The following is a 25,086-nucleotide window of genomic DNA, read 5'->3' on the forward strand; positions in this document are numbered from 1 at the left end:
TCCTGTAACAATGGCTTCACTGCCTAGGCTCTCACATCTCATATCCTACATATGAGGTGTGAGATCTCAGTCGTCGATTCGCCCTCCGCAGAGCTGTCTTCACTGCTGGGTCGGCAGTGCTGGCGTCCGGTGATCACCGGTGATCGGATGCCGGAGCCAGATCACTACCCCCTCCCTTTTCGGCGGCGTTGTGGCTTCGATTTCTGCTGCGCTGCCGGAGTCTTGGTCAGCGATGCCCACATTGCTTGAGCTGCATCCGAGTCAGCACGCAACACAAAGCGTTTGACTAATTCGGGGACGTCTTCGTAGATAATCGTGGCAGGCTCCCATGACGCTTCCAAGGGATCGAGGCCGACCCACTCGACTTGGATCTCCCAAGTGTGTGTCTCAGGCCCCATTCGACACTCCACCAACTTGAACACTAAGTGTCCGCCGTCCGCATGCATGGCCTGAGCAACGAGCTCCTCCGTAACGTTACGGGACGCGTCCGCATAGAACTTCAGTCTTGACGCGTGGTGGGTTGAAATCGCAAATGGAGCCATCAAATCTTGAACTTCGAAAACGTAGTCGCTCAGTGCTTTCACGATTCGTTTAGGCCCCTTCCACTGAACTGCTAGCTTGTTCGCACGAGACAATACGTGAGCTGCCAACACGAAATCTCCTTCGGTGAAGAGTGCCATTTCAACACCCGCTTTACTGGCTCTGCGGTCGCGCGCCTGCTGACGTTTCTTGGCTGCTTCTGCACTTAGCTCACGGTGCATGTTGGCCAAAGAATCACGTATGTCTGTGATGTGTTGGCGCTGCTTCTCCACGACCGCAGCCATGTCCTCCATTGTACCGATATTTGGGTGCAGAATAGAAGTCAACGGAGTCGTTGCCGGTAATGCTGTAAATGCTGTGACGGGAGCAACACCACCAAGGCGATCAGCTGGTGTCTGATTCAACGCTGACTGGACAATTGGTAGTACGTTCGTCCAATCCGACATGGCCAACTTCATCTCGCTCAACAAAGCACGTAGGCACCTGAGCAGCATCCGGTTGACCACTTCGACACTGCCGTTTGCCCAGGGGCAGTACGCTGTGGTGAAATGATGCGAGCCACCTAGCTTCTTCTTCAGCAATGTAATCAACTCGTTCTTGAAGTGCGCGCCTCTGTCCGATATCCACTGTAACACTACTCCAAAGCGCTTGAACCAGTCAAGTAGTCCTCGACACGCGGTTTTAGAATCCGGGTCTGCACACTCGATCAGCTCTACGTAACCACTCATATCATCCTTGATGACGAGAACATACTTGAGCCCGTCAGTACTCTCTGGCATCGACAAAAAATCGAAATGGATGAGCTCGTTGGGTTTTGTAGCATGCAAGGCCGACCCGTACGGCCTCGGCACCGTTTTTTCACCGATCATCATGCAGTGCAAGCAGCTTCGAATAAAGATTTGCACATCCGCAACGAGTGTTCCCCATGTAAACACATGCTTCAAGGCTTGAGTCGTAGCTGCAACGCCACGGTGACCCATCGATCCGGCATGAGCGATGACGCACAAGCGCTGCTGTAAGTCCACCGCTTCACCCGGGATCCATATTTTGCCATCCTCATCTAGGTAAAAACCTTGTTCGTGGTCCAGGTGGCATGGCGGTAACAGATCACTGTCTTCGCGGAGAAGTCTCAGGGCCCGTTCTTGTTCGCCCACAATCTCATCACGTGATGGCCACTGGAAATCTGCATCTTGGAGTGGCGACACTCGTTCGACGACGGTTAAGGAGCTCATGCGAGTCGCTGCTGGTCCTTCTTCGGTCTTGCTCGTAGCACCCCAACGTGATAGCAGATCCCCCCATACGTTTTGCTCGCCACTAACGTGTTCAATCACGTAGTTAAACATGGTGAGGGTCATCGCCCACCGCTGGAGTCTGTCTGCTTGAAACTTGCTCACGTCACCGTTACCTCCGGCCGGGTTGAAGATGTACTGGAGGTTGCGATGGTCTGTGTAGACATGAAAACCTCGAGGCCGAAGCAGCAGATAGGATAGTCTCTTACAGGTGGCGAGAATAGCAAAGGCTTCCTTGTCGATAATTGCCCACCTCCGAGAAGCTCCAGTAAACGACCCACTTAAAAAGCCAAAGGATGATGACGTTGTTTCTCCAAAGGCAATCCAAGATCAGAAGCTGGGACTTGGGTAACTACGGAGCCCCAATGTTCGTCCGACGCGTCAGCATACAGCGTCACCTCCCAATCTGCCCTGGCATGAGCGAGAGGCACAATCCGCAAAAGTGCTTCCTTCACACCACGCAAAGCAGCATCATGCTGAGATCCCCAACCGATACCAGACAATAAAACCCGGTGTAGGTGTGTCTTCTTCCGACTCTTGGCTTTAGTGGCAGCAACCTCAAGCAGGGCTGCGAGATCAGCCATGAGAGCAGAATAGTTCGGGATACTGCTTCTCATCCAATTCACCGCGCAGATAAATTGTTGTAAATCGCCTGCGGTGCGAGGTGGTGGCAAATCCACAAGACCTTGGACTCACTGAGGGCTGTGACGCACACCGTCTGCGGAAATCAACTTCCCGCACCACAATGCCTCTCGGGTGTAAAAGCAGCACTTGGACGGATGCAACTTGAGTCCATATTGCTCGCACAAGGTCAGCACGTGTTCCAACACCTTCATGAGTGCCGCGGGGGTCTTTGCAAAACCCAATATGTCATCAAGCCAAGCCAGAATTTCCTGGGCAAGTAGAGGACCGAAAATCTGCTCCACTACACCCTGGCAGTATGCGACCGAGTCTGAGGAGCCCATAAGTACCCGCGTCGGTGTCACCATACCCCGATGCGTAATGATGGTAAAGAGTTCCTGCGATTCTTCGTCCAATGGCAATTGCCAATAGCCGCGCCACCAGTCCAACGTGAAGTAGTCTTCGGAGCCCTCAGCGCTTGCTAGATCAGCTTCCAGATCAGTCATTGGCCACAACATCGGGTCCGTCAGCACGTTAATGGCTCTCGTGTCGACTGTCATGCGATATTCCCCAGGTTGTTTTTTGGCAACAATGCGAGGTGCCGAGGCCCAACGGCTACGGTGATTGATGTACACCAAGCCGTGGTCCAATAGTTCATTCAAGTGTTTCTCCAAGTATTCACGATGCAAAGGTGGATATCGCCGAGCTTTCGCCTTAACTGGTCGTGCTCCTTGTTTCAGCCTAATCTTGAGCGGTGGCACCTTGATAGGCGGATCATTGCCAAACGCTAGACGAAAAATATCACAGTAGCGAACGAGAAGTTGCTGAAGCGTCTCCACGCAGTCTGAGGGTAATCCAGCCTCTCGAGCCTCTTGCACCTTGGCCGCTGACACTGCCTGGACGCCTTGTTGGTCTATTTCCGCTATCAGCGAGGGTGTTGTCACGAGGTCGTCGACTTCATCAGCTTCAAAATACTCCTCCGTTTTGTTGCGCATGATAGCATGCATGCGGGTGAACTTGCGGTCAGCAGCCTCAGAAAGATCCATTTCATCCAGATGATACTCGTCACTGCGAACCTTGGCGTCAGCCAGGAGCTTCGGAGTCGAATAGCCCAAGCGCTTCATTACAAGACGGCTTATAGTTAGCGCATGTGACTTGTCATTCTCATCAATCCAGCACACGAGTCCACGGAGCATTAGGGGCCCTGCTGGTGTCTCTAATGTCACCTCCTCAAATCGAACCTTGCGTGAGACTTCCAACGTCCCACCACCAACAGGATAGAGAGGCGTTGTGCTACACTGCTTGACAGCAACAAAATTGCCAAGTTCTGCTAATTTGCTTACGACGCCTGCACTTACCAGCGAATCATCAGCACCCGAGTCCAGCAATGACGCCGGAACTGGCAAATCACTGATGTGTGCTACAGTGGTTCCGTCGTCCTCGCCACGTGCTCCCGTCTTCTCCACTGTCTCCGCCGGAACATCCAGGGCAAGTCGCGTTGCCTGCACTCGCCGCATGTGAGTCTTCGAAGCAGAGCGTGATGTCTTCCAAGCATGGATGAGGGCATCGATCTCCTCGGGACGAACCTGCGGGCGCTGGCGCACCCTGTGTTCGCTTGACTTACACTTTAGGCATTCCAGGAGGTCGTGGCCCTTTCTGTGGAGGTTCGGCGGGCGGAATTCCTATATCTGACTTGCGCCAATGCGTTGCCGCCTGTGGTGGTCTGCTGAAAGGAGTCTGACGTCGGTTGGTACCACTTGCAGCGGTTGTAGCGGGTCCATTCTGCGGGCGGGCTGGAGCCCGATTAGGCTTTGAGCCCGACGGATTCCACTGCAGATATGCCATGAGCAGTTCCAGGATCCACTTGTAGCAACTCACGACGTCCTTCCTCATATCCTTGTGCTGGTCGAGCGACAAGCGTTTCCGAATTGCCTCTCGGAAGTTTTCAGGCTCCAAAGCAGCCACCAGGTACTGAACCAGCTTCTTCTGCTCTTTCTGGAAAAGATGTTCTCCACATTATGTTGATCCAGGATCTTGTGCATGTCAGCACGCAGCTGACCCATGCGTGACTTCGCATCTGGAAACGTCGTTTTCAGCTTCAGGCTTTTCATCGCCTCGTCGATAGCTGTATAGTCCTCTTGCTCAGGTTTTAGAGCCTCGAGAAAGTAGGCGACCCACTCAGCTTCTGATACCCCACTTGGGTCTTTGTTCAGCTCGTACATACAGATGAGGTTACACGTGCGTTCCTCGATACACGCGCTCACCGGCATGATGTATGGCTTCGTGGTCGCAGTATGGAACGCGCTCAGGGCGTGGACGTACGTCTGATACGCCCTCATGAACTCGCGCTTCTCCTGCAGAGTACTGCCACTGTACTTTGGGGCGGCGGGGAGTGCAGGGGCGTTACTCATGACGTACTGGACACCCGATTCTTCATCTTGTCCATCGCCAGCTTGAGATCCCTCGCCGCCAGGAGAGGCCGTGGGCATCTCAACATCCTCTGATCCACTCCCCAACCCAGCGAACCTCGGATTGGGTACCGTAAATGGCCCGGTCCACTGGTACCGGCGTGCTCCCTGGCGCACAGTCGCAGCAACGCTCTCTGGTAGCGTTCCGCGTGTGTTGCCCGTCGGGTCTGGCAGCGGCGTTGGCACGTCGATAGTCAGTTTTTCGTCTGACGCCGCATCCACCATCTTGTTGAGCTAGCCGACGGTGAGAAAGTTAACTTTGTTCGGTGTCCCGGGTCTCTGTACCCCGGATTACTTGTGCACGGTAAGGTAAAATGCAAACTGACATGAATTGAGCAGCTTAGCCAAATCCTGCGCTAGCAGCGCCTCCAAGAGGGCTATCCCTCTGGGTCTCCTGTAACAATGGCTTCACTGCCTAGGCTCTCACATCTCATATCCTACATATGAGGTGTGAGATCTCAGTCGTCGATTCGCCCTCCGCAGAGCTGTCTTCACTGCTGGGTCGGCAGTGCTGGCGTCCGGTGATCACCGGTGATCGGATACCGGAGCCAGATCAGTGCGTGCCGTGGGGTTAACTGCTCTTATTGAGTTATTACGAGCTGGAACGGATGACCAAATGGAGCACGCAGCCTATGCGGTGCGTGGCTTTGTAAGTGAAGACGAGGAACTCGACAGTCAGGCTGACTTTGAAAGGGAAATAACGTCCAGAAGATGTACGCAATCGAAGCGCTCAGTTCCTTTGCTGCATTTACTGATCTATTATGCGCTAATATCGTTCGCGAGCGAGCTGTTGTACGGCCTGTGGGATTTTAGCTCAGTGGTCTCAACGGAGTCAAGCACTTGGCTGTCGTTGTGTTGGGAAACCTTGCACGCAATAACACCGAAAACGCTCCAACGATGGTTTCATCCCATTCTATGCTTACAAACCGGAAACAATGCCGAAAAGGGAAATGCAGCTTTTGCACTAGCCCGTTTGACATCGCTATCTGAACCAGGCCGTATTCAAATCGCAAATGAAGGCGCTGCCGCACATTTAGTTGTCCTTCCTCAATTGCGGACTGACGATCACAAGGTATCTGCGGCAGACGCACTGGACTCGTTGGCGAAAAACAACGCTGAGAATTGCGCAGGAATTGTACGCGAAGGAGCTGTCCCCCTCTTTGTCAAGCTTGTACATGGTGGATCAGTTAAGTAAAAGAAATGGGCAGCTTTTACTCTGGCGTATCTTGCCGAGCATTTTGCGGCCGAGATCGCGGACGCTGAAGCGATCGCACCGTTGCTTGCGCTTCTAGAAGATCAAAACGACGACCCAAATGCCAGTGCCCTGTTTGCGCTTAAAATCATCGACAAGTGTAGCGACACAAATCACACTTGAAAATTGTAGCCAAGGGCGGTATCGTTCCACTGGTTTCGCTTCTGAAAGCAGGAACGGAGCACCAAAAAGAGTTTGCTGCGTTTGCACTGAATAGTCTCGCAAACTCGGACGAGGCGAACGTCACCAAGATGATGCGAGCACAAGGGACCCCCCCCCCCCCCATTGGTGGTGCTTTTGCGAGACGGAACCACCATCGCTACTCGCGTTGAGATTTGCACACGAAGGTGCCATCGCTCCTCTTCTCAACATGCTCTGTGAAGGTTCTGACGATTATAAAGAGTGGGCAGCACCCCTTATCTCGTTCGTTCAAAACGGGCTTGACGAACTCAAACGAGGGACTGCATTTGCCCTTACTTTTAGTTTTTGAAAAAGTGGAGCAACATTCTTGAATTGGCCCCACTTGTGCCACTTGTTCATATTCGGATCAAATACACTGGCCGGCTCGAGCCATACAATGTGTACATGTTAGAGCCTTCTGCTGGCCGGTGTTGCTCTCCTTGCAAGTTTCGAAGCTGTAACGGCATCTCCTGGTACACTGCATTACGCTCTGCAGCTTGATATGCTTCTAAAGCATCACATCATCTTAGATTATACCAGAGCAAGCCAATCGCCGTCACGAATTAATACGTTCGGACAATGTCTATTGCGCCTGCCGGCACGTGTACACGTCCAGTGCATTGTCCAGGCTATTGTAAAAACCCTGGAAACAACTGCATTGTTGCTGCGCGTGACAGACGCTTGCTGTGATACTCCGCAATACTTGTACGTCGCAACGGTACTGTATGTGGTTTCAGGCTTATGACATACACGTACTAGTACATGACATTGTTTGGATGCACACGCACTACTGCATGCATTATGCACTGCATGGTGATTATCACATGTTCTCACTCTCCAAGTGATGTATCTGGTTTCTCACGCTGCTACATAATTTGCTCGAAGCCAGCTAACCTTCTGTCGGGAAACACCATCCAGGATGTCAATCAAAGCTTTGCCCCAGCTTCCCAATCATAACCATCACTGGGTTTGCTGTCCGTTCCTCACTTTAGAATTTGCTTGGCGTCAAAGACTCAATTGTCAACGAACGGCTCTGAACATCTCTAACAAGCAAATATGCGTCTCATTTTCTGGGCTCTGATCGTGACTTTGATCAGCCTCCTCTCGAGTGGCGAGGCAGCGTCGACGGACAAGAAACAAATGGCGCAACTCGACTCGGACATCGGATTTTTGTCTCGCGACAGCGAGCGTTTGCTGAGAGAAGGGACCAAGAAGATTGCGGACGACGACGACGACGAACTTGCCGCTGACGACGAACTTGCCGCTGACGACGAAGAGCGTGCGATCATGGTGAAGATCAGAGGATCTTTGAGCAAACTGAGGGCGAAATACCTCAAGTGGAAAATGAACCGGCTTACGCCCCGGTTTGAGAAACTGGTAAAGGACGGGAATTCGCTCGATGACGTCAAGAAGATGTATCGTATTGGACAGTGGGGTACGCCATCGAGAAACAAGAGATTCTACAAGCTTTTTGAGGAGTGGGTCAAGACGAACTACCCGAATGGCTTACCGAAGCAGTAAGTCACGGAGAATGATACAAGTTGTTGTACCCATGCCAGGATACCTAAGAATGCATTCGGGTTTGCCTCAGCGTGTGCGGTCTTAGAATACCAGACTGTGATTCTTCGTCGCACGTTTTCAATGGTTCAGCCGTGTCAGCTTCCACTGCAAATAGGAAAAAACACATAAACATCAAATAGAAGGCCACCTTACCACCACCAGCTTCCACTGCAACTGCTGTGTCCGTCAAAAGTGTATATTTGGCTTGGCGATTCAAATAATACTGGTGTATGCACATGTGCTGTAGATCTCACCACTACAGCAGAGGGTCCATTCGAAATGAGGTCACTGCGACGTTATGCTTTTTTTCTGTTGATGCATTGGCAGATCTGGGATAGATACCAAACAATGATCGACACACACCAGCCCAATCCGGATATTAGTAGGGACTGCAGTTTGGTATTGTGTGTTTTGATATTGCAATACCCAGCAATTGAGAATACACTCCATGGCACAATCAGGTATTGGAGTTGCAATACTTGTCCAGCGTATAGACGAATAGTTTTGTATCACAGCCCGGGTCGGGTAAGCCGATTGACCGAAAACGGGTACCCGATTACAAGCCATTGTAGACAGACTGGCTGGGGCTGATCGCACTCAGACCAATCTATGACAACCACCAATTTGAATATGTCACCGTGCACTTTGTAGGTAATGGAGCCAACCCCTCAAGCAACAAGGCAGTAGGCGAATTTTCGTGCTCATTCATCTACCTAGACATACCATTTGGCAGTGAAATCTTCTTTTTCAACTGTTTCGGTGTCATTAGAGTTCGAGTGAAAGTCCTGGGAATATAAGGTGGTATTCTAGGAATTTGAACTACTACGCCACTCTTGCCGTCGATTTCTAGGTGAAATACAGTGCTACCACGTCTGCGAGGTAAAGGTATAAGCTCCAAACTGTGAATCAAGTGGACCAGTAGCCCGCGAACCAATGATACTCTCACGATAAATAGTAGCCGATCATCTGCTTTCGCGTTACGGGGTCATCAGATTTTGCGTTAGATCTGTTGTGGTGGCGTCACTGTATCATCCGGGTTGTCGTTATACCAAACCGCTTGTCGTTATCAAACCGGCAGCTGCATTCATGACTTGGCCTCTGGCTTCATGGCCGTAATACCTGTACCACGTATCTAGGAGATACGAAAGCACGGTCGATTAGCCTTCCGGGACTCTGCTCTCCGCTCCTCACTTTAGAATTTGCTTGGCGTCAAAGACTCAATTGTCAACGAACGGCTCTGAACATCTCTAACAAGCAAATATGCGTCTCATTTTCTGGGCTCTGATCGTGACTTTGATCAGCCTCCTCTCGAGTGGCGAGGCAGCGTCGACGGACAAGAAACAAATGGCGCAGCGCGACTCGGAAATCGTGTTTCTGCCTCGCGAGCTTGCGGACAACAAAGATGGGGAACGTTTCCTAAGGACGCAGAACGAGAAGACTGCGGACGGCGACGACGACGAACTCGACGCTGACGACGAAGAGCGTGGGGTCATGATGAAGATCAGAGGATTCCTGAGCAATTTGGGGGCGAAATACCACAACTGGAAGGTGAAACTGCTTACGCCCCGGTTTGAGAAGTTGGTAAAGGAAGGGAATTCGCTCGATGACGTGAAGAAGATGTATGGTATTGGAGAGGGGGGTACGCCATCGAGAAACAAGAGATTCTACAAGCTTTTTGAGGAGTGGGCCAAGACGAACTACCCGAATGGCTTACCGAAGCAGTAAGTCACGGAGGATGGATGATACAAGTTCTCACGATTGTCGGTAGTATCCACACAAGGACATCTATAATGGATTCGCCTTTTAAAATACCTGGCACTGAAGTAACTGAGATGCTTCTTTTGTGCTTTTGCACCTTTTCAATGGGTTCTACGTAACTATGTACATCCTAGCCAATTGGTTAAGGGTCCAACGCGGCGCGACTGCTTCGAGCACCGAGCATTCACGTCGCAGAATCGACTGCGAAGCTGTTTATCAACAGCATCAATAGTAGTGCGATATCACCAGACAATGGTACGGCATAAGATCGGATAAGCGAATGGATCCGACGATTCTTGCGATAAGGAGGCTTACCTCTAACCGTGCCGAAAGCATACGCGAAAGCCATCCCGTATCTCAGTTTAATTGTTCCCAAAAGGAAATCGCGGTGGATATCCTGACACTACTTCGTTACAACAGCAAACACTTTGAAATAATTGCCAACGCTGAAGCCATCGGTCCAAATTGCAGTTAGCCAAGCTAAAAGCGCCGCTTACGCTCTCTCTGCTCTGACAGATAACAGAACCACGATCGCCTCGGAAATTTCACTCGCAAGAGCTATCGCACTGTTTCAATCTAGATTCAATTACGCAGTGTGCGCACTGGCCAAATTCGCCAGCAAGAACGAGGCGAACGCGTTCGCGCGACAAGGAGCTATCATGTCGTTTGCCGCGCTTGTCAAGCACGGTCCCAACAGGAAGCGCAGCAACAAATCGCCCACACCAGCGACGCACTTCAGTCTCATCAGATTCAGCTGATCTCAAGGCGTTGTCGACCACATCGACCTGCAAACTCTCGAATCTGAAAGGTCCAAGTCTGTTGTGAGGCGTCATCGTCTCCGAGTGCTCGTTGGCATTTACTCCTGTAGGTTTAAAACCCTTTTTCTTACAGCTGTGAGAATCGTTGCACAGCTAACCAGTACCTCGACTCCTCCAACAGAACAGATCGCCTCTTACCGTGTTTCTGCTCTGGACACTTGGTTCGTTTGATGACCCGAGATTCACTTTCCGGAATTTTGTCACCACCTTGGCGTATTATTACCTTGGTTTCACATAGCAGAGACCCTTCGATCTGTCGCTTCCTCGTCCGTAACAGGGACACCTTCGAGGCCTCTCGCGGCCTCTTCCTCGCAGTTGCAGCCGTCGCGTCTTCCGTCGACCTGCGGATTGGTGTGCGGAAAGTATCGGTCATGGGATGTTCTTCGGCCGTCTTGTGTTGCTTTTGAGTTGCTGGTCCTGTTGCGGGTCGAACGGCCTTGAACTCGCGCTGCTGCAGCCACGAGACGTACGCGCTTGTAGCCATTTCCAAAACTCGCAATTCCCGCCACAATAAAACCTACGTTATTTCATATATGACCGAACAGCGTTTTCTATCCACTTTTAGCAACTTTCACCTTCCCAAAGCCGATGGCGACGTCTGCGTACGAGTCGTGGCTCAAGAAGCGCGAGTTCAAGGTGCCGAGAAGCTCCGCTAGTCCTCCAGCTAAGATTCCTGGTGAATCCGGGGCGTCGGCGTCCAAGACAACGGCGGAAAGCGACGATGGGCCGCCGCAACAAAAGCGCCACCTGCCCAGTGCCTATTCCGGCAAATTTCACGCTGTTTCAGCTGTGGAGGCCACACAAGTGACTGTGAAATCAGTTACTCGGCCTTCTGCAGTGGGGAAGGGGCCTTGGAGCTGGCTGACCAGCCAAGAGAAAGCTGCCAGACGGGAGGAAGAATCTAAAGTTGCTGGAACGGTGATAGTTGCGGAACAGGATGCTGCTAAAGTTGCAGGACGGAAACGCGTACGTGTCGGCCAGGATGAGTTATTGAAGGCGACGGCACTGAAACTGACAAGTGTGTCGACGGTGTTGAGGCTGTCGTTGTCCAAGAGAGACAAGGAGAGGTCGATATGGAGTGCCAGGGTTGAGTCTGAGGCGAAAGTAGCTGCTAAAGTTGCACTTCCAGAAGTGGCAAAAGCCAAAGAGCTGCTGGTTCAGGAGAAGCGGGCGCCGAGGAAACGAGCAATTTATGAGACTGAAAGTGGTGATAATACGACGAAGCAACTGAGGTTCGATGTGGACGAGGAAGAAAGTGAAAACAGTGGGCCTGCAGTTGTATTACCACCAAAGAGTCCGGAACGGAAGAAGCAGAGGAAGATGCGAACAGCTATGCTGGATGAAAGTCAGTACTGGATGGCGGTGGACAGATTCTCACATTTGACGTAATGCTTGTACTTGGAGTATGACGAGTGGCGAACGTGGTATTTTTATTCTGTTTAGCATTGACATTGAATGCATTGTGAAGGTCATGTGCGGTGGCACCAACACTGGATTTTTTTTGCGATTTATGCAAAATAGGTGGTTTCACGACACAGTTCTCATCTTCTGGGTGAGACTTTGTAGTACAGATCACGTTTGTGTTGGCGTTTCTGGTTTTCACACTACCGGACAAGAAACTCTCCGGCGTCGCTATACTATGGGTGTCTTTCTCGATTTAAAAATCCCTGGGCCAGGTTTGGCGGAAGATGTTCTGTCGGAGATAGAACAATAGGCCAATGAGATGAGGAAATTCAGCATGCATCCGTGAGACTTCATCGTCGACTGCAATCTGTTTGCAAAAAGATGCGCGGACAAATTTGTGGCGGTTCTATCCAATCCCATCGAATTCTTCAAGTTGTACCAAGAAGAAGGTTGGCCAGTCGGCTTGTCAGTATCAAGTAATCTTAGTACGGTCAACGAAGATGTTGATAACTCAGGATTCAAGTGCGCTGCATCGAAATACTGGAAGCAACAGTGGGAGGCTGATCAGCGAGCTCAGCACGAACCTGTCGCACTTCTCAACAGGGCCGCTCATGAAAACGTCAGAAATGCCATCGTCAGGATGAAGTTGTAGGTGACGCAGGCTATCAATTGCACTGCTGCCAACTCTACAATACCTGGTAGCCAAGGTGGGTGCTCGAAATGCGAATCCTACATGTTTGATGAGTGACCACTTCACACCCAGCGGATTAAAATCAACTGCCAGTTATAGAATCCCTCTATGGCAAAGCAAGCAAACGAATCTACTACCAGCAAGGATGCATTGTAGTTGCAGCAAACACCAAGTATTCTTGGCTGGTGATGTTCCAGGGCTGGAAATGACTGAACGCGGGAACCCACGATCTAATAGCTAGCAAATTATTTTGTATAACTTTATGATTCCATCAAGTACGTCTATGGCTGTGAACTTCTACTCTTTACACGTAAAATATGAAGAGCGTAATTAACAACCGCGTTTGAGCAAGTTGCACGTACATGAGGTGGTATCATAGTATTATCCTCTTTGTTGCGCTTTCACAAGCTGAATGTTCCCAATACTTATTATCTATGTGCACAAGCCGCGGCCAAGAAAAAACGCATAGGCATCGTGCTGCTGCGGCCATCAGAGAACAGGAAAATGCGCGACTGTGCTAGGAAAAGAATTCATTTTGGGGAAATGCATACTCTACTGTAGCCACCTCTTCGCGTACCAGAATTTTCACCCGCCGACATGCACTTCATCGCGGAGCACTACTGTTTAGCACGCCTTGCCTTCTGAGCCGTCAGCAGGGATGTACCAGCAGTGCTTAGTGGCTACACCACCCACCGTCGTGTTCTCGTATTTCTCGGTGAAGCCCCAATTGTCGTCCGTCGTGTGGTACTGCAGCTTCAGCCAGTCCTTCGACGCCTCCACAGAGAAGAAACCGTACTCGTTAGGTGTGTACGTCCACTCGTTCTTCACGTATTTCGTCGCGTACGACGGGATGGAACTGGCAGCTTCCTTGCGCGCGCCACCACCAGCTCCATTTTCCACAAAATGAATCCCCAACGATGGCGAGTAGTCGTGCTTCTCACCGTGCGTGTGGCCATACAGAAACGCACGAACTCCAGAGTTTCTGAGAACGTCGAACCACTTGTTCATACCAGGTTCGAGGTAGTGTTCGTATGGACTGTAGTGGCTGTTCACAATCTTCCAGGTCGCAGTCGACGACGCTACCTTCTCGGCGAGTTGAGCGCGCGAATCGTCACCCCACTCTGTGAACTTGTTCATGCAGGCATCGTACAGAGCATTATCACCACCGCAGCAGTATTTATCACCACGAGCAATTGTGCCACAACCGCCAGAGTCGGCCTTCGCGTAGCCATAGCACTGGCAACAAACGAGACTGACTCCGTGTACGTCGGCATCGTTCGTGTCCACATTGAAAACATCAATGCTCACGCCTGATTCCGTGTCCTCAATTCGGTGGACGTAGAAGTGGTCCTTCATCATCCAACGACCATTATTTGGACTTTTGTACTCCGCCTGCCACTTGAGCTTGTTGTCGAGTCCTCGAAAGAGCTCCTCGGTGCTGTTACAACTGACAAGCTTATCCCCGCTGTTGCAGATGTAGTCCGCACCACCATAGTCGTGGTTGCCCATGACATTCGCCCAGGCAACATTCTTGATATTAGCTCCGTTGTATTCGCTATCGAACGTCGCCATGAAGCGAGAGTCGCGCTCCCCTGGGTTGTTAATCCCGTTCCAGTAGAAGCTGTCACCATGACCGAGTACCACCTTGGGCTTCACGTCGGCGTTGCCAGCTTGTATGTCCATGATACTCGCGACAACGTCTTGGGCGTTCACATCGCTGTTGGAACCTTTGTCCAAGGTTGTGCCCCAGTCACCAGTAGCGAAGGCAGACACCGAGTATTTAGCAGACGCCGGATCTGACGTCACGACTAAGGCGCTTGATACCCCCACAATAGTAAAAACCGCAGTAGCGTTGATCAATATCTTCGCGTTCAGCATTCCTCTTCGACTTCACTGGTTTTCAGGATTTTTCGGTCGCGCTGTTCCAAGCAAAATGGAGAATGAAAACAGCCAGCTGAGTACAGGGGCGCCGCTGGAAATGAGTCGTAGACTACAGAATACGGATAAGACATCATGTGATGGGGTGTCCCGATAGAAGAAGTGCCGTTATAGCTTCGGTCATTGCCAATGATTAGGACCGTGCAAGCACGTACTGGGTATAGCCGTGTTTCTGTCAAATTACAGCTTTTAATGCACTGGGAAACAAGGCCGATTCCAGTTTGTGAAGGGGTTCCGCTTCAAAGCAGGACGTGCTCCTCGTGATATTCTGATACGATACTACCGTACAACTACAAGCGATGCATGTTGGTTAGCGAGACTTCAAGTACATGCAACAATGCAATGTTGGCAGGGATCATCGATGAATGAGCAACATCTTAACTACTAGTACACAATCGGGGGTGTTCCACTTAGTTACTCCGGCTTTCTGTATTTTTGATGTTATTATGAGATAACCTCGCTTCATCGTGAAAGCGTCATCAGAGTTTGCGTTAAATTTGGCGTGGTAGTGTCGCAGTCATCCGACTTGTCGTTATCAAATGGATTGCCGTTATTTTACTGTACAGTACATGCATTAATACCCTGCACTCTTGGTGCCGTGTGTATGTCCTCTGTCCAATGAATAGATTACTTGCAGGTAGGGACTGGCCGGCGTGGGTGATCGAGCGGGTGCAGAAGCACGTGTTTAGTGCTTGACCAACGACTCCGCTGCAGGAGCAGTGCGATTCTGCGAACACATGCGCGAGGGGGATAGACTCTTCGTCCAGGAAACGTTTTCAAGGGGGCAGTATTTACTAATAATAAAGGTGAGGTGCATTGTGTTACTAGAACGTAAGTCCTGAACTATGGGAGGCAGTATCTAGGGCGTTCTGACTGGTCTCCCGGTGGTTATACTGTAGCACGAAGGTCTCATCAACACACCGAGGGTGCCATCGACACTGATACAGTCATTTCAATCGACTGAGAACCGAAGGTGTTCTTGGTTTGTTTATTGGCCAAACAATACCCTTCGTATGTAGGTAGCTATTCAAAAAGGTAAGCGCATTGCAGAGACTCTGAGAACGTCAAATCACTTGTTCATGCCAACCTCAGTACAAGGTGGAAGCTGGCAGACGCGGGGTCCGACACCACCGTCGAACCAATCGATAACCCCAGTGCCGCATCATTGATCAACGCCTCACACTTCGGCATCTCCTTCTTTGTTTTGTGCTTGGTTTGACTATCGGTGGTCTGAGTTGCTATCCCTCGGCAAAACCAGAACTGAGTCCAGCATGTGGTTTCGGGGGAGCTGCTCGGTAGCATGGGGAGCGATGATTCTTACTGTATCTGTGCGGATACACGTATGGAGATAAGCACATCATTGGGGGTTCATTTTGCGGAGAACGGTACGCTGGTGGTATCAAAAAGGAAGCTGCGAGCAGCATTCCCTTGTATGCAACCACACACACCAACGAGTACTATGCTTTATTCTCTGTGGAGGTGTCGAAGGACTGGATAAAGCTGAGGTGACACACGGCGGACGATAGTGGGGCTTCACTGAGAAGTAAGAGACCCCGACGGTGGGTGACGAGTCGTCAGTGACGACTCAGAAGGCGGCAAGGCGTGTTAATGGAGACACACACAACTAATGGTTGTCAGGAACAACAAAAAAGAACTGGTGGAACATAAGTGAATGCAGATCCGCAACAAGAGCCACACTACAATATACTACGTAGTAATAACACCTCACCTCCAATTGAAAGCTTTAATTTCTCTCTTTATCTGCTATCTTGCAGCAGCAACAAGCTGCCCCAAAACCAGCAAAACAGCCAAGTACTTATGTCCTCCACACCACGCAAACTCGATCCAGCAACTTACCGATTTCGCAACTCAACTTGCGCAACTGAAGGAACCGAGTCGTCACCAACCAGCCAACAAGTCTCAGTGTTCAATAGCGTTTGGAATCAACTGTCCCGGTACGCCTCGTTCCTCCGCCATGACGCGCTCAAACGACAGCCAGAAGATCATCGTGGTCGGGATCCCTAAAACCCTCGACGATGCGCAGCTCTCGGAGCTTTTCAGCGAGTTTGGCGCCGTGGCCGAGGCCAAAGTTGTGTTGGACGCCGCGTCCAACGTCTCGCGCGGCTTTGGCTTCGTGACGTTCACGTCCGCGTCCGCTATGCGCAACGCCATCAAGTCCACGAACCGCAAAGTGGTGCAGGGCCGCACTTTGAACGTGCGCCAGCTAGTGCCAAAGGATGAGTTTCAGTCGCAGAAGAAGGAGACAGAGGACGTGAGCCAGCGACCATGCTGGCTGCTGCGCAAGGGCAAGTGCTCCAAGGGCGCCAACTGCCCGTTCTCGCACGACATCAAGGATGGCGAGTTTGGCAACTGCTTCGAGTTTGTGCAGACGGGCGAGTGCAAACACGGGGACAAGTGCAAGTTCTCGCACCCGCAGAACGTGGAGAACGTAGAGGACGGAGACGAGAAAGAGAAAACGGTGGAAAAGTACAAGACGCCGGAGAAACGCGTGTGCTACAGCTTTCAGAACGGCCGGTGTCACCGCGGCAAGAAGTGCCTGTATGCTCATGAGTTGTTGGTGAAGGGAGGAGAGGTTGCTACTGCTAAGGTGAAGAAGGGGAAGGAGGAGAAGAAGGCGGTAAAGGAACCGTTCGAGGTCATCGCGAAGACGGAATTGGGCAAGAAGAGGAGACGATCGGACGAGGAGACTGAGAGTGAAGAGGACGACGTGGAAAATGCGAAACATGTCAAAACGCACAAGAAGCGGCAAGATAAGGCGTCGGCTGCGACAGGACTGGCGGCACACGTAAACAACTACATGTCGGCGCGAAATCCTACGCGGTCGAACACTGGACCGAAGAAGTTTGAATGGAAGGCGAAGGTAGCGTCTAGTGGTGAGGACCAGTCCGTGAAGCAGGAGGAGAAGCATGCGGCCAAGCAGGTCGCGAAGAAGGAGGTCAAACAGGAAGTTAGACGCACTTACAAGCAAGAGGTTAAGCACGAGGGCCAGGAGACGGAAGAGCTGCAGCGCCCCGTGAAGAAGATGAAGGCCGAGAAGGTCGATATGGGTGCTGCCTTCGACGGCGTGTCGGAAGACGAGTCAGGTCCCAAGCGCGGCGGTAAGAAGCCTAAGGTAGACAAGGAGACGATGCGCGCAAATCGCGAGAAGCTGAAACAAGATCGACGTGCGAAGCGTGGTGCGAAAAAGTCAGCGTTGTCGAAGCTCCTAACCAAGGGCGAGGTGGAGCTAGACGCTTGAATTGATTTTGTGCAGTACTCAGCTGTACTGCGCAGACCTTGCACTGTGAGTATCGTCACGCACCTCACAAGCAATAAAGGATAAGTCATTTAACCATTTGATTCTTGTGTACAAATTTCGTACAGCAACCGCTGTGAGCACATTTCACACGCGTCTGCAAGTTTTGCCCGCGTTTGCGTTGCGTCTTCTGAGAAGAACCGCTAGTGCAGACACTGCTGCATCTTCCTCTCTGCCTGGTCCAAAATTTATGAGGCCAACAAGTGACGAGATGGTTTTTCTGTCTGTAATCATTGTCTTCGAGGCATTCGTTGCGATCGGTTCAAATAAGCGCTAATGCAGGCTTTTAATGTTATCAGCAAGAACTTCAAGAACTGATGCAGCCTTGTTCTCGTCACCGTGTTGAACGAGTTCGATAACGCGTCAGTGCGAATGAAAGACAAACAGTTAGGCGAGCTAGCCCTCGGGCTAAAGCTGCGAAAACTCTTTCTTGTACAATATTGTCCAAAGTGTTGCTGTTGCATGCAAAATTTTCATGGTATGAATTGTTCACCCTTTAGGGTTTCCTCTTTCTACTATGGTAAGCAGGGCGATAGCACTTGCGCGAGTATTACTAGAAATGTTAGTGTTTCACTTCCTGACACAGGCACAGCCAATATTTTGAGCATTGTTTCCAGACCTTCAACAATGAGTGTCTTGCTCTCTGTTTTACTTTCGGGACCCGAGAGAGCGATTTTTGAGCACAAACACAGCTAGGATTGGTTCCAATTTCCTTTCGAGGTCATAGACTTGTGAGAAATAATGTTCGTACATTTCTGAGGTAAAGTTGTAATCTTAAGAGAAAGACGATTGTCATGAACACATTTTTGCAGATGGTTGCATAGAATTCGCGCTTTTGCTTCATCGAATTGGGAATTTATCTTTTTCGCGAGCGATGCAATCGGAGTCGATGGATCCCATTTCGAACAGTACACAGACCGAAGTCTCATAACTTTGCTTGACCGTCCAAACTCATGCTATAATAATTTTGAGTTTGCCGTGAAGCTGTGAACAACATTTTCTTGTGAATACTTCAACGTATAATTTAACCAAGCGATACCTCGTGCACTTTGCTACTCAATCCAAAAATGAAGGAGCATAGCTACTCGCATATAATCAATGATGCCACGCTTACGTGCATGACGCCAAACATTACGATTTTTTGTGGTTCAGCTTGTGCCAGTTGTAGATCAAACGTTTTGATCAACCTTATCGTTCCTGGGGTGAAAAATGAAGAAGTAGACATTCCTGTTATTGGACAAACATCGACCTTCCGTGCTGCCGATGCTTGATGGGTAACAGGAAAAAGAGGAATATCTACTTTTTGAGTCTCCACAGCCATGCTTGTGAAATTTAAGACACATTAACCAACCGCTTCCACGCGTGGCTAGCGCTGGTGAGTTTCGAGACGAATAACGGAGATGCATACTTTCACATAATTCTAGAATTATGAGGCGATTTCACGCCATCATGGATGGTTCGCCCAAATCAAACTGAATACTGCAGATTAGATTATCGGCAGATCAGGCTTAGTCATGGAAGAGCTTCGAATCGTTGCCAACAATACTCTGCGTTTTGGATCTCATTATCGGTGATGATTTGAGCTTGAATACATGAACGAGTACATGTAAGTCCCGATGATCACGACGTCTGTCTCAACTACTAAATACGTATACTCACGATGCCTATTACTGAAGCTTGTCCTGCAATCATCGTGCAGTGGCAGGAGCGGAAGTACTCTGGCAAACGTTTGCTAACCCTTCATGGAAACTGGGCCCGCCTCCACAAACATTATACCGCAGGGATTTGCTACGGCAACGCGCACTCGCAATCATGACCTGAGCGCAGTTTAAGTTCCAATAACGAGCACGGCGGTGTTTCCCAGATTTCACCGTTCTTACTCAGAACTTCGTCACGGTAACCAGAATCTTCTCGGTGTATCCGACGATGGGTTGCCGGCGACAATCGGTTGGCTATCTTGCTCGTGACACCTACGATGCGTGTCCTCTCAGCTGGCTGGCTGGTTGTCAATACCATTTTTCTTTTTGTGCGGGACAGCGTAGCAAGTTCCTGACAACCAGAGCAAACGAATATGCTGAGCTGCAATAAGCTGGCCAGTACTGCGGCACCGTTTGCCTTCGTGGGGGGTTCAAGTGGTTTGACGGTGGCGTTGGACTTGGCGGATCCATCAGACCCGGCCTCTGCCAAGTACACTGTCTCTGTCTTCACCTTTGGCGACTGGGGCGCTACTACGTATTTTGGATCATGCTGCGGAAGCAACGCAAACAATTACAACCTCAATGCCCAAGAAACAGTGGCAACTTTGATGGACATCGAAGCTGGTAGCTGTGGTGTGCCGGTCCAGGCCATCCTCGGCCATGGTGACAGCTTGTACTGGACCGGAATTAACAGCTTGGAGAGCTGTGACGAGCGTTTTGACGCGTCATGTGAAGCCAAGTACGATGGAGACAATATCAAGAACATTCCCTGGGTGAATGCCATGGGCAACCACGACTACGGTGGTTCCAACTGCATCTGCAGCGTTGGAAACGCGCTTGTCAAGTGCAACACCACCGAAGAACTCTTTCAAGGACTCGAAAACAAGCTCAAGTGGCAGGCGGAGTACACGAGCCCTAATGGTGATCGCTGGAACATGAATGACCACTTCTACATCCACAGGATCGAGGACACAAACTCGGGCGTGAGCATTGATATCTTCAATGTGGACACAAACGATGCAGATATCCACGGACCGACCTCATCTAGCAATGCTACGGTTACGCTGGCAGTAGCACCACTGACTGCAGCAACGTTGTCCGCGAAGACCCCAAGTGCTGTGGTGGTGACCTGACCATGTTTGATTTCTGCATGGATGAGTTTGTCGAGTGGGGCAACGAGTCGCGTGCCCAACTTGCTAAAGAAATGGCGGCGGCGAACGCAACATGGAAGGTTGTAAACAGCCACTTCAGCCCGTACGATCACTATAAGGAGGCTGGCATGAACAAGTGGTTTGACGTTCTCAGAAACTCTGGAGTTCGTGCGTTCCTGCATGGTCACACGCACGGTGAGAAGCACGACTACTCGGCATCGCTAGGCGTGCATTTCGTAGAGAACGGTGCTGGTGGTGGCAGACAGAAAGTAGCTGCGAGTCGTATTTCTTCGTATGCTACCCAATACACGAAGAATGAATGGACGTACATACGGGTTCTTCTTGATGCAAGCGTCGAAGGACTGGCTGAAGCTGCAGTATCACACGACGGACAGCAAGTGGGCGTTCACAGAGAAATTCGACGAGACGACGATCGGCGGTGTCGCGACCAAGCATTGCTGGTACATCCCAGCTGATGGTTCCGAAGGCAAGCCCTGCTAATGAGCTGTCCTGATACTCGAGCTGTCCAAAGATAACGTTAACCTTTAGGCAACTCAACTTATGCAACTTAAGCCGGTTTGTGTACGTCTGATGTGGTGCGGTAACCTCTCGCCACTTTCCAACTAGCCACCAATTGCCATGGCGAGCGAGCGGTCGATTCGCGTCGTGGTAGCGGCGCTGGAATCCACAGGTGGCATCGGCCTGTCGCAGCAGATCCCATGGCGTCTGCCGTCCGACATGAAGCGCTTCCGCTCGCTTACGACTGCGTCCCCTTCCCCTTCATCCGCGCAGCACGCGGTGATCATGGGGCGCAAGACGTGGGAGTCGCTGCCAGCTAAAGTGCGCCCCATGCCCAAGCGCTACAACGTTATTTTGACGCGAGACACTAGCTACAGACAGAGACAGGACGTGCCCGAGGCTGTGGGTGTCGCTGCGAGCTTTCACGAGGCGCTGGAGCTCGTGCAACAACAAGAACAAGAGGTGGACCAGGTGTTCGTCATTGGCGGAGGTGCCGTGTACGGCGAGGCGTTGGCCTATTCTGGCTGCCACAAGGTGCATCTCACGAGGGTCAAGGGGCAATTCGAGTGCGACGCCTTCTTCCCATCGGCCCAATTAGCCCAGAACTTTCAGGTCACGCACGAGTCGGAGCTGATGGAAGAAAACGGCGTCCAGTTCCAATTCGTCGAGTGGGAGAGGAAGACCGAGGCTGTTAATGGTGTGGGAAAGACGGCGTTGGTTGACGCTACTCGTCCACATGAGGAGATGCAGTACCTGGACCTGATCCGGAAGATTCTGACCCAAGGAGCTAAGCGGGGAGACCGCACGGGCACTGGCACGTTGTCGGTGTTTGGAGCACAGATGCGGTTCAGTCTGAGAGAGAACGTGTTCCCGCTGCTCACGACCAAGCGCGTGTTCTGGCGCGGCGTGGCGGAGGAGCTGCTGTGGTTCATTAGCGGCGACACGAGCGCGCACACGCTGCAACAGAAGGACATTCACATCTGGGACGGGAATGGGTCCCGAGAGTATTTGGACAGTCGAGGATTGCAGTCGCGCGAAGTGGGTGACCTCGGACCTGTCTACGGCTTCCAGTGGCGCCATTTTGGCGCCAGGTACACGGACATGCACGCGGACTACACTGGACAGGGCGTGGACCAGCTTGCTGAGGTGATTCACAAGCTGCGTACGAACCCGACGGACCGCCGGATCGTGTTGTCTGCGTGGAACCCTGCTGATCTGAACGAGATGGCACTGCCACCGTGCCACATGTTCTGCCAATTCTACGTGGCGGACGGGGAGTTGTCGTGTCAGATGTACCAGCGCTCGGCCGACATGGGTCTTGGTGTGCCGTTTAACATTGCAAGCTACGCGCTGCTTACGCGTCTAGTGGCACAAGTGGCAGGGTTGAAACCTGGTGAATTTATTCACGTTATCGGCGACGCGCATGTGTATCTGAACCACGTTGAGCCTCTTCAAAAGCAGCTTACGCGTTCACCGCGGCCATTCCCAACGCTTCACATTAACCCCGAGAAGATCACCAACATCGACGACTTCGCATTCGAGGATTTAGAGGTTCGCGACTACCGCCCTCATGGCACGATCAAGATGGCAATGTCCGTGTAACCCTCTCTTCAGTAGCGAGCGCATGTAACAGGATCGCACAAGACTGAGCATGAAAACGCCTTGCTGTATTTGGCTGCCTTCCAGTCACATAATATGTTACCCATAGCGTTCACCATTTATTTTTGTGTTGCACGTATATGCCCACGACATCGCTTTGGTACAATACGTGTGAGTAGTTTTCGCCCGATAGTTTGTTTAGTACTTAGTACTGCATGTACTGGTATACTAGATTTTTCCGCCAAGGTGGCGACGATTTTGCCGACTGCAAAGCGATCAACAGTTGCCGATCAGTGAATGCGCAGAGTGAGACTCGCGCATGCTCGCCCAAAATCCACTACATTTTGTAACACTTTGTGTGCTTTGCTTGGGGACCGAGTGCTTATCCACTCGACAGTGTACTAGTACAGTACACTGTTCTGCAACTCCTCGTCAAAGCTGCATCTTCGTGCACGGACCATGCTACATGTACGTATACATGCAGTAACGTAGTGTAATCAAGCTTCCCACGAGCGCGAGCAGCACAAGCGCTCGTGAGCGCGCTTGTGAGGTTTTGGCTGCTCCTTAGGAAATCAGATTGAAAAGGGAGCTCGAAATGGGTCGCACTGTTGATACGTTCTTGAGCTACTTGGTCATGTTTGCTTCCTCAGTACGCAGATGTTGTAGTGGGACTTGCAACAGGGCCTACGGAGGTTTGCATCGCTTGCAATGTCGGCTCGATCTTTGACCAATCCAGCGGCGCCATGACAAAAAGTGTGCTACAGCTCGTGGGATGTAATACATATATCACTGTAGTACATGTACTTCTTCACGTTTTGGCTGAAACAGAGCTTGTTCAGTTTAGCTGGCCTGGCATATTGCCCCGGGTACATGCACGTTGGCCGATCATCGCATTGCGTTGCCTACATGTTCATGAATCGTGACACGATGCCCCGACGACTTGTTACCACATGGACGACCCGACATCCGTATTGTCTGTTGCATCTAGCGCTGTCGCTGCCGTTGAAGCTCGAACGCTACATTGCAAAGAGCGGGTGGGATGGCGTGGATGGCGCACTTCATCATTATGTGTACATTCAGTATTGCAGAAGTCGTTGGATTGATCTTCTTGCACTTGCGCTATGTGTACGGCTGTACGGCTGGCTCACATTTCTCATGGCTTGTCATTTACCGTTCGTTTGTAGCATAGCGATTAATCGTTCCTCACAGTCAACTCTGTCGTCCACGGCGCAACAACCCAACCCTTTAGGACAGATGGGATAGCCTCGCCCACGTAGCAACACCAAAATCGCCCCCAATTTTCTGAAGTCTTTCCCGTTCTGGTCCTGGTGGTGCATGGCGAAGTCATCATTCCTCAATTCTCTGGCTGATCCCCACAAAAGGACAGACAAAATGCTCACCTGCAAGGCGCTACTCAGCGCGGTGGTGCTTCTCACCATTGTGCAATCTTCGAACGCTGCCGTGACTTCGGACCCGGCGGCTGCTGCATACTCGGTGTCTGCCTTCGCCATCGGTGACTGGGGCACCACTCCCTACAAGGGCTCGTGCTGCTCGCGTTCGGCCACCTTCAACAACTTCGACGTGGTCGCTGAGGATGTTGTTGCCAGCTTGATGAACACGGAGGCTGGTAACGCCCCCGTGAAGCCCAAAGTGATCATGGGCCACGGCGACAACTTCTACTGGACGGGAATCAACAGTCTGGAGGGCCGCGACTCGCGCTTCACCACGACGTTCGAGGAGAAGTTCGACGGAGCCAACATCAAGACCACCCCCTGGGTGAACGTGCTGGGCAACCATGACTACGGTGGTGCCAGCTACATTTGCAACAGTGGCGACAACAACGCCAAGTGCGAAAACACCGAGGCATTGATTCAAGGACTCGAGAACAAGTTCAAGTGGCAGTCCGAGTACACGAGCCCGAACGACGACCGCTGGAAGCTGGAGGACCACTTTTACGTCCACCGCATTGAGGACCCGGCCACCGGCGTAAGCGTTGAGATCTTCAACGTGGACACGAACGATGCCGACGTGCACGGTGCCGCCCACATTTGCTGCCAGTGCTACGGCTACTCGAACGGTGACAGCGCCACGTGCCGTAACGCGGGTCGCGGTCACCAGTACTGCTGCGGTGGAGACACTGCTATGTTCGACGCTTGCTACGCCAAGTTCACGGAGTGGGGTGACAACTCGCGTGCCCAGGTCGCCGAGAAGGTGAAGGCGTCGACGGCCACGTGGAAGGTCGTCAACAGCCACTACAGCCCGTTCAACCACTACGCCGAGAACGG

The 25,086-nt window shown here is 51.4% G+C and overlaps 6 protein-coding genes across 6 annotated transcripts; 5 read left to right on the top strand and 1 right to left on the bottom strand.

Moving 5' to 3' along the window:
- Positions 1-7,490: 7,490 nt before the first annotated feature.
- KRP23_11949 (RxLR effector protein PexRD44) lies at positions 7,491-7,871 on the top strand (the record flags this gene model as incomplete). Its single annotated transcript, XM_067882532.1, has 1 exon — positions 7,491-7,871. One exon carries the CDS (start codon positions 7,491-7,493, stop codon positions 7,869-7,871), a length of 381 nt encoding a protein of 126 aa, XP_067740120.1.
- Positions 7,872-9,254: 1,383 nt separating this feature from the next.
- Positions 9,255-9,635, top strand: KRP23_11950 (RxLR effector protein PexRD44; the record flags this gene model as incomplete). The annotated part of the gene is made up of 1 exon (XM_067882533.1): positions 9,255-9,635. One exon carries the CDS (start codon positions 9,255-9,257, stop codon positions 9,633-9,635), a length of 381 nt encoding a protein of 126 aa, XP_067740121.1.
- Positions 9,636-10,538: 903 nt separating this feature from the next.
- KRP23_11951 (uncharacterized protein) lies at positions 10,539-10,970 on the bottom strand (the record flags this gene model as incomplete). Its single annotated transcript, XM_067882534.1, has 2 exons — positions 10,539-10,546; positions 10,625-10,970. The coding sequence occupies 2 exons, from the start codon at positions 10,968-10,970 to the stop codon at positions 10,539-10,541; spliced, it is 354 nt and encodes a 117-aa protein (XP_067740122.1).
- Positions 10,971-11,074: 104 nt separating this feature from the next.
- Positions 11,075-11,875, top strand: KRP23_11952 (uncharacterized protein; the record flags this gene model as incomplete). Its single annotated transcript, XM_067882535.1, has 1 exon — positions 11,075-11,875. One exon carries the CDS (start codon positions 11,075-11,077, stop codon positions 11,873-11,875), a length of 801 nt encoding a protein of 266 aa, XP_067740123.1.
- A 4,619-nt stretch (positions 11,876-16,494) lies between these two features.
- Positions 16,495-17,778, top strand: KRP23_11953 (Zinc finger CCCH domain-containing protein 42; the record flags this gene model as incomplete). Its single annotated transcript, XM_067882536.1, has 1 exon — positions 16,495-17,778. One exon carries the CDS (start codon positions 16,495-16,497, stop codon positions 17,776-17,778), a length of 1,284 nt encoding a protein of 427 aa, XP_067740124.1.
- Positions 17,779-21,322: 3,544 nt separating this feature from the next.
- Positions 21,323-22,804, top strand: KRP23_11954 (Bifunctional dihydrofolate reductase-thymidylate synthase; the record flags this gene model as incomplete). The annotated part of the gene is made up of 1 exon (XM_067882537.1): positions 21,323-22,804. The coding sequence occupies one exon, from the start codon at positions 21,323-21,325 to the stop codon at positions 22,802-22,804; it is 1,482 nt and encodes a 493-aa protein (XP_067740125.1).
- Positions 22,805-25,086: the final 2,282 nt, after the last annotated feature.

The sequence above is a fragment of the Phytophthora ramorum genome, assembly GCF_020800215.1.
Source record: "Phytophthora ramorum isolate Pr-102 chromosome Unknown Phyram_PR-102_s0013, whole genome shotgun sequence".
Lineage (NCBI taxonomy): Eukaryota > Oomycota > Peronosporomycetes > Peronosporales > Peronosporaceae > Phytophthora > Phytophthora ramorum.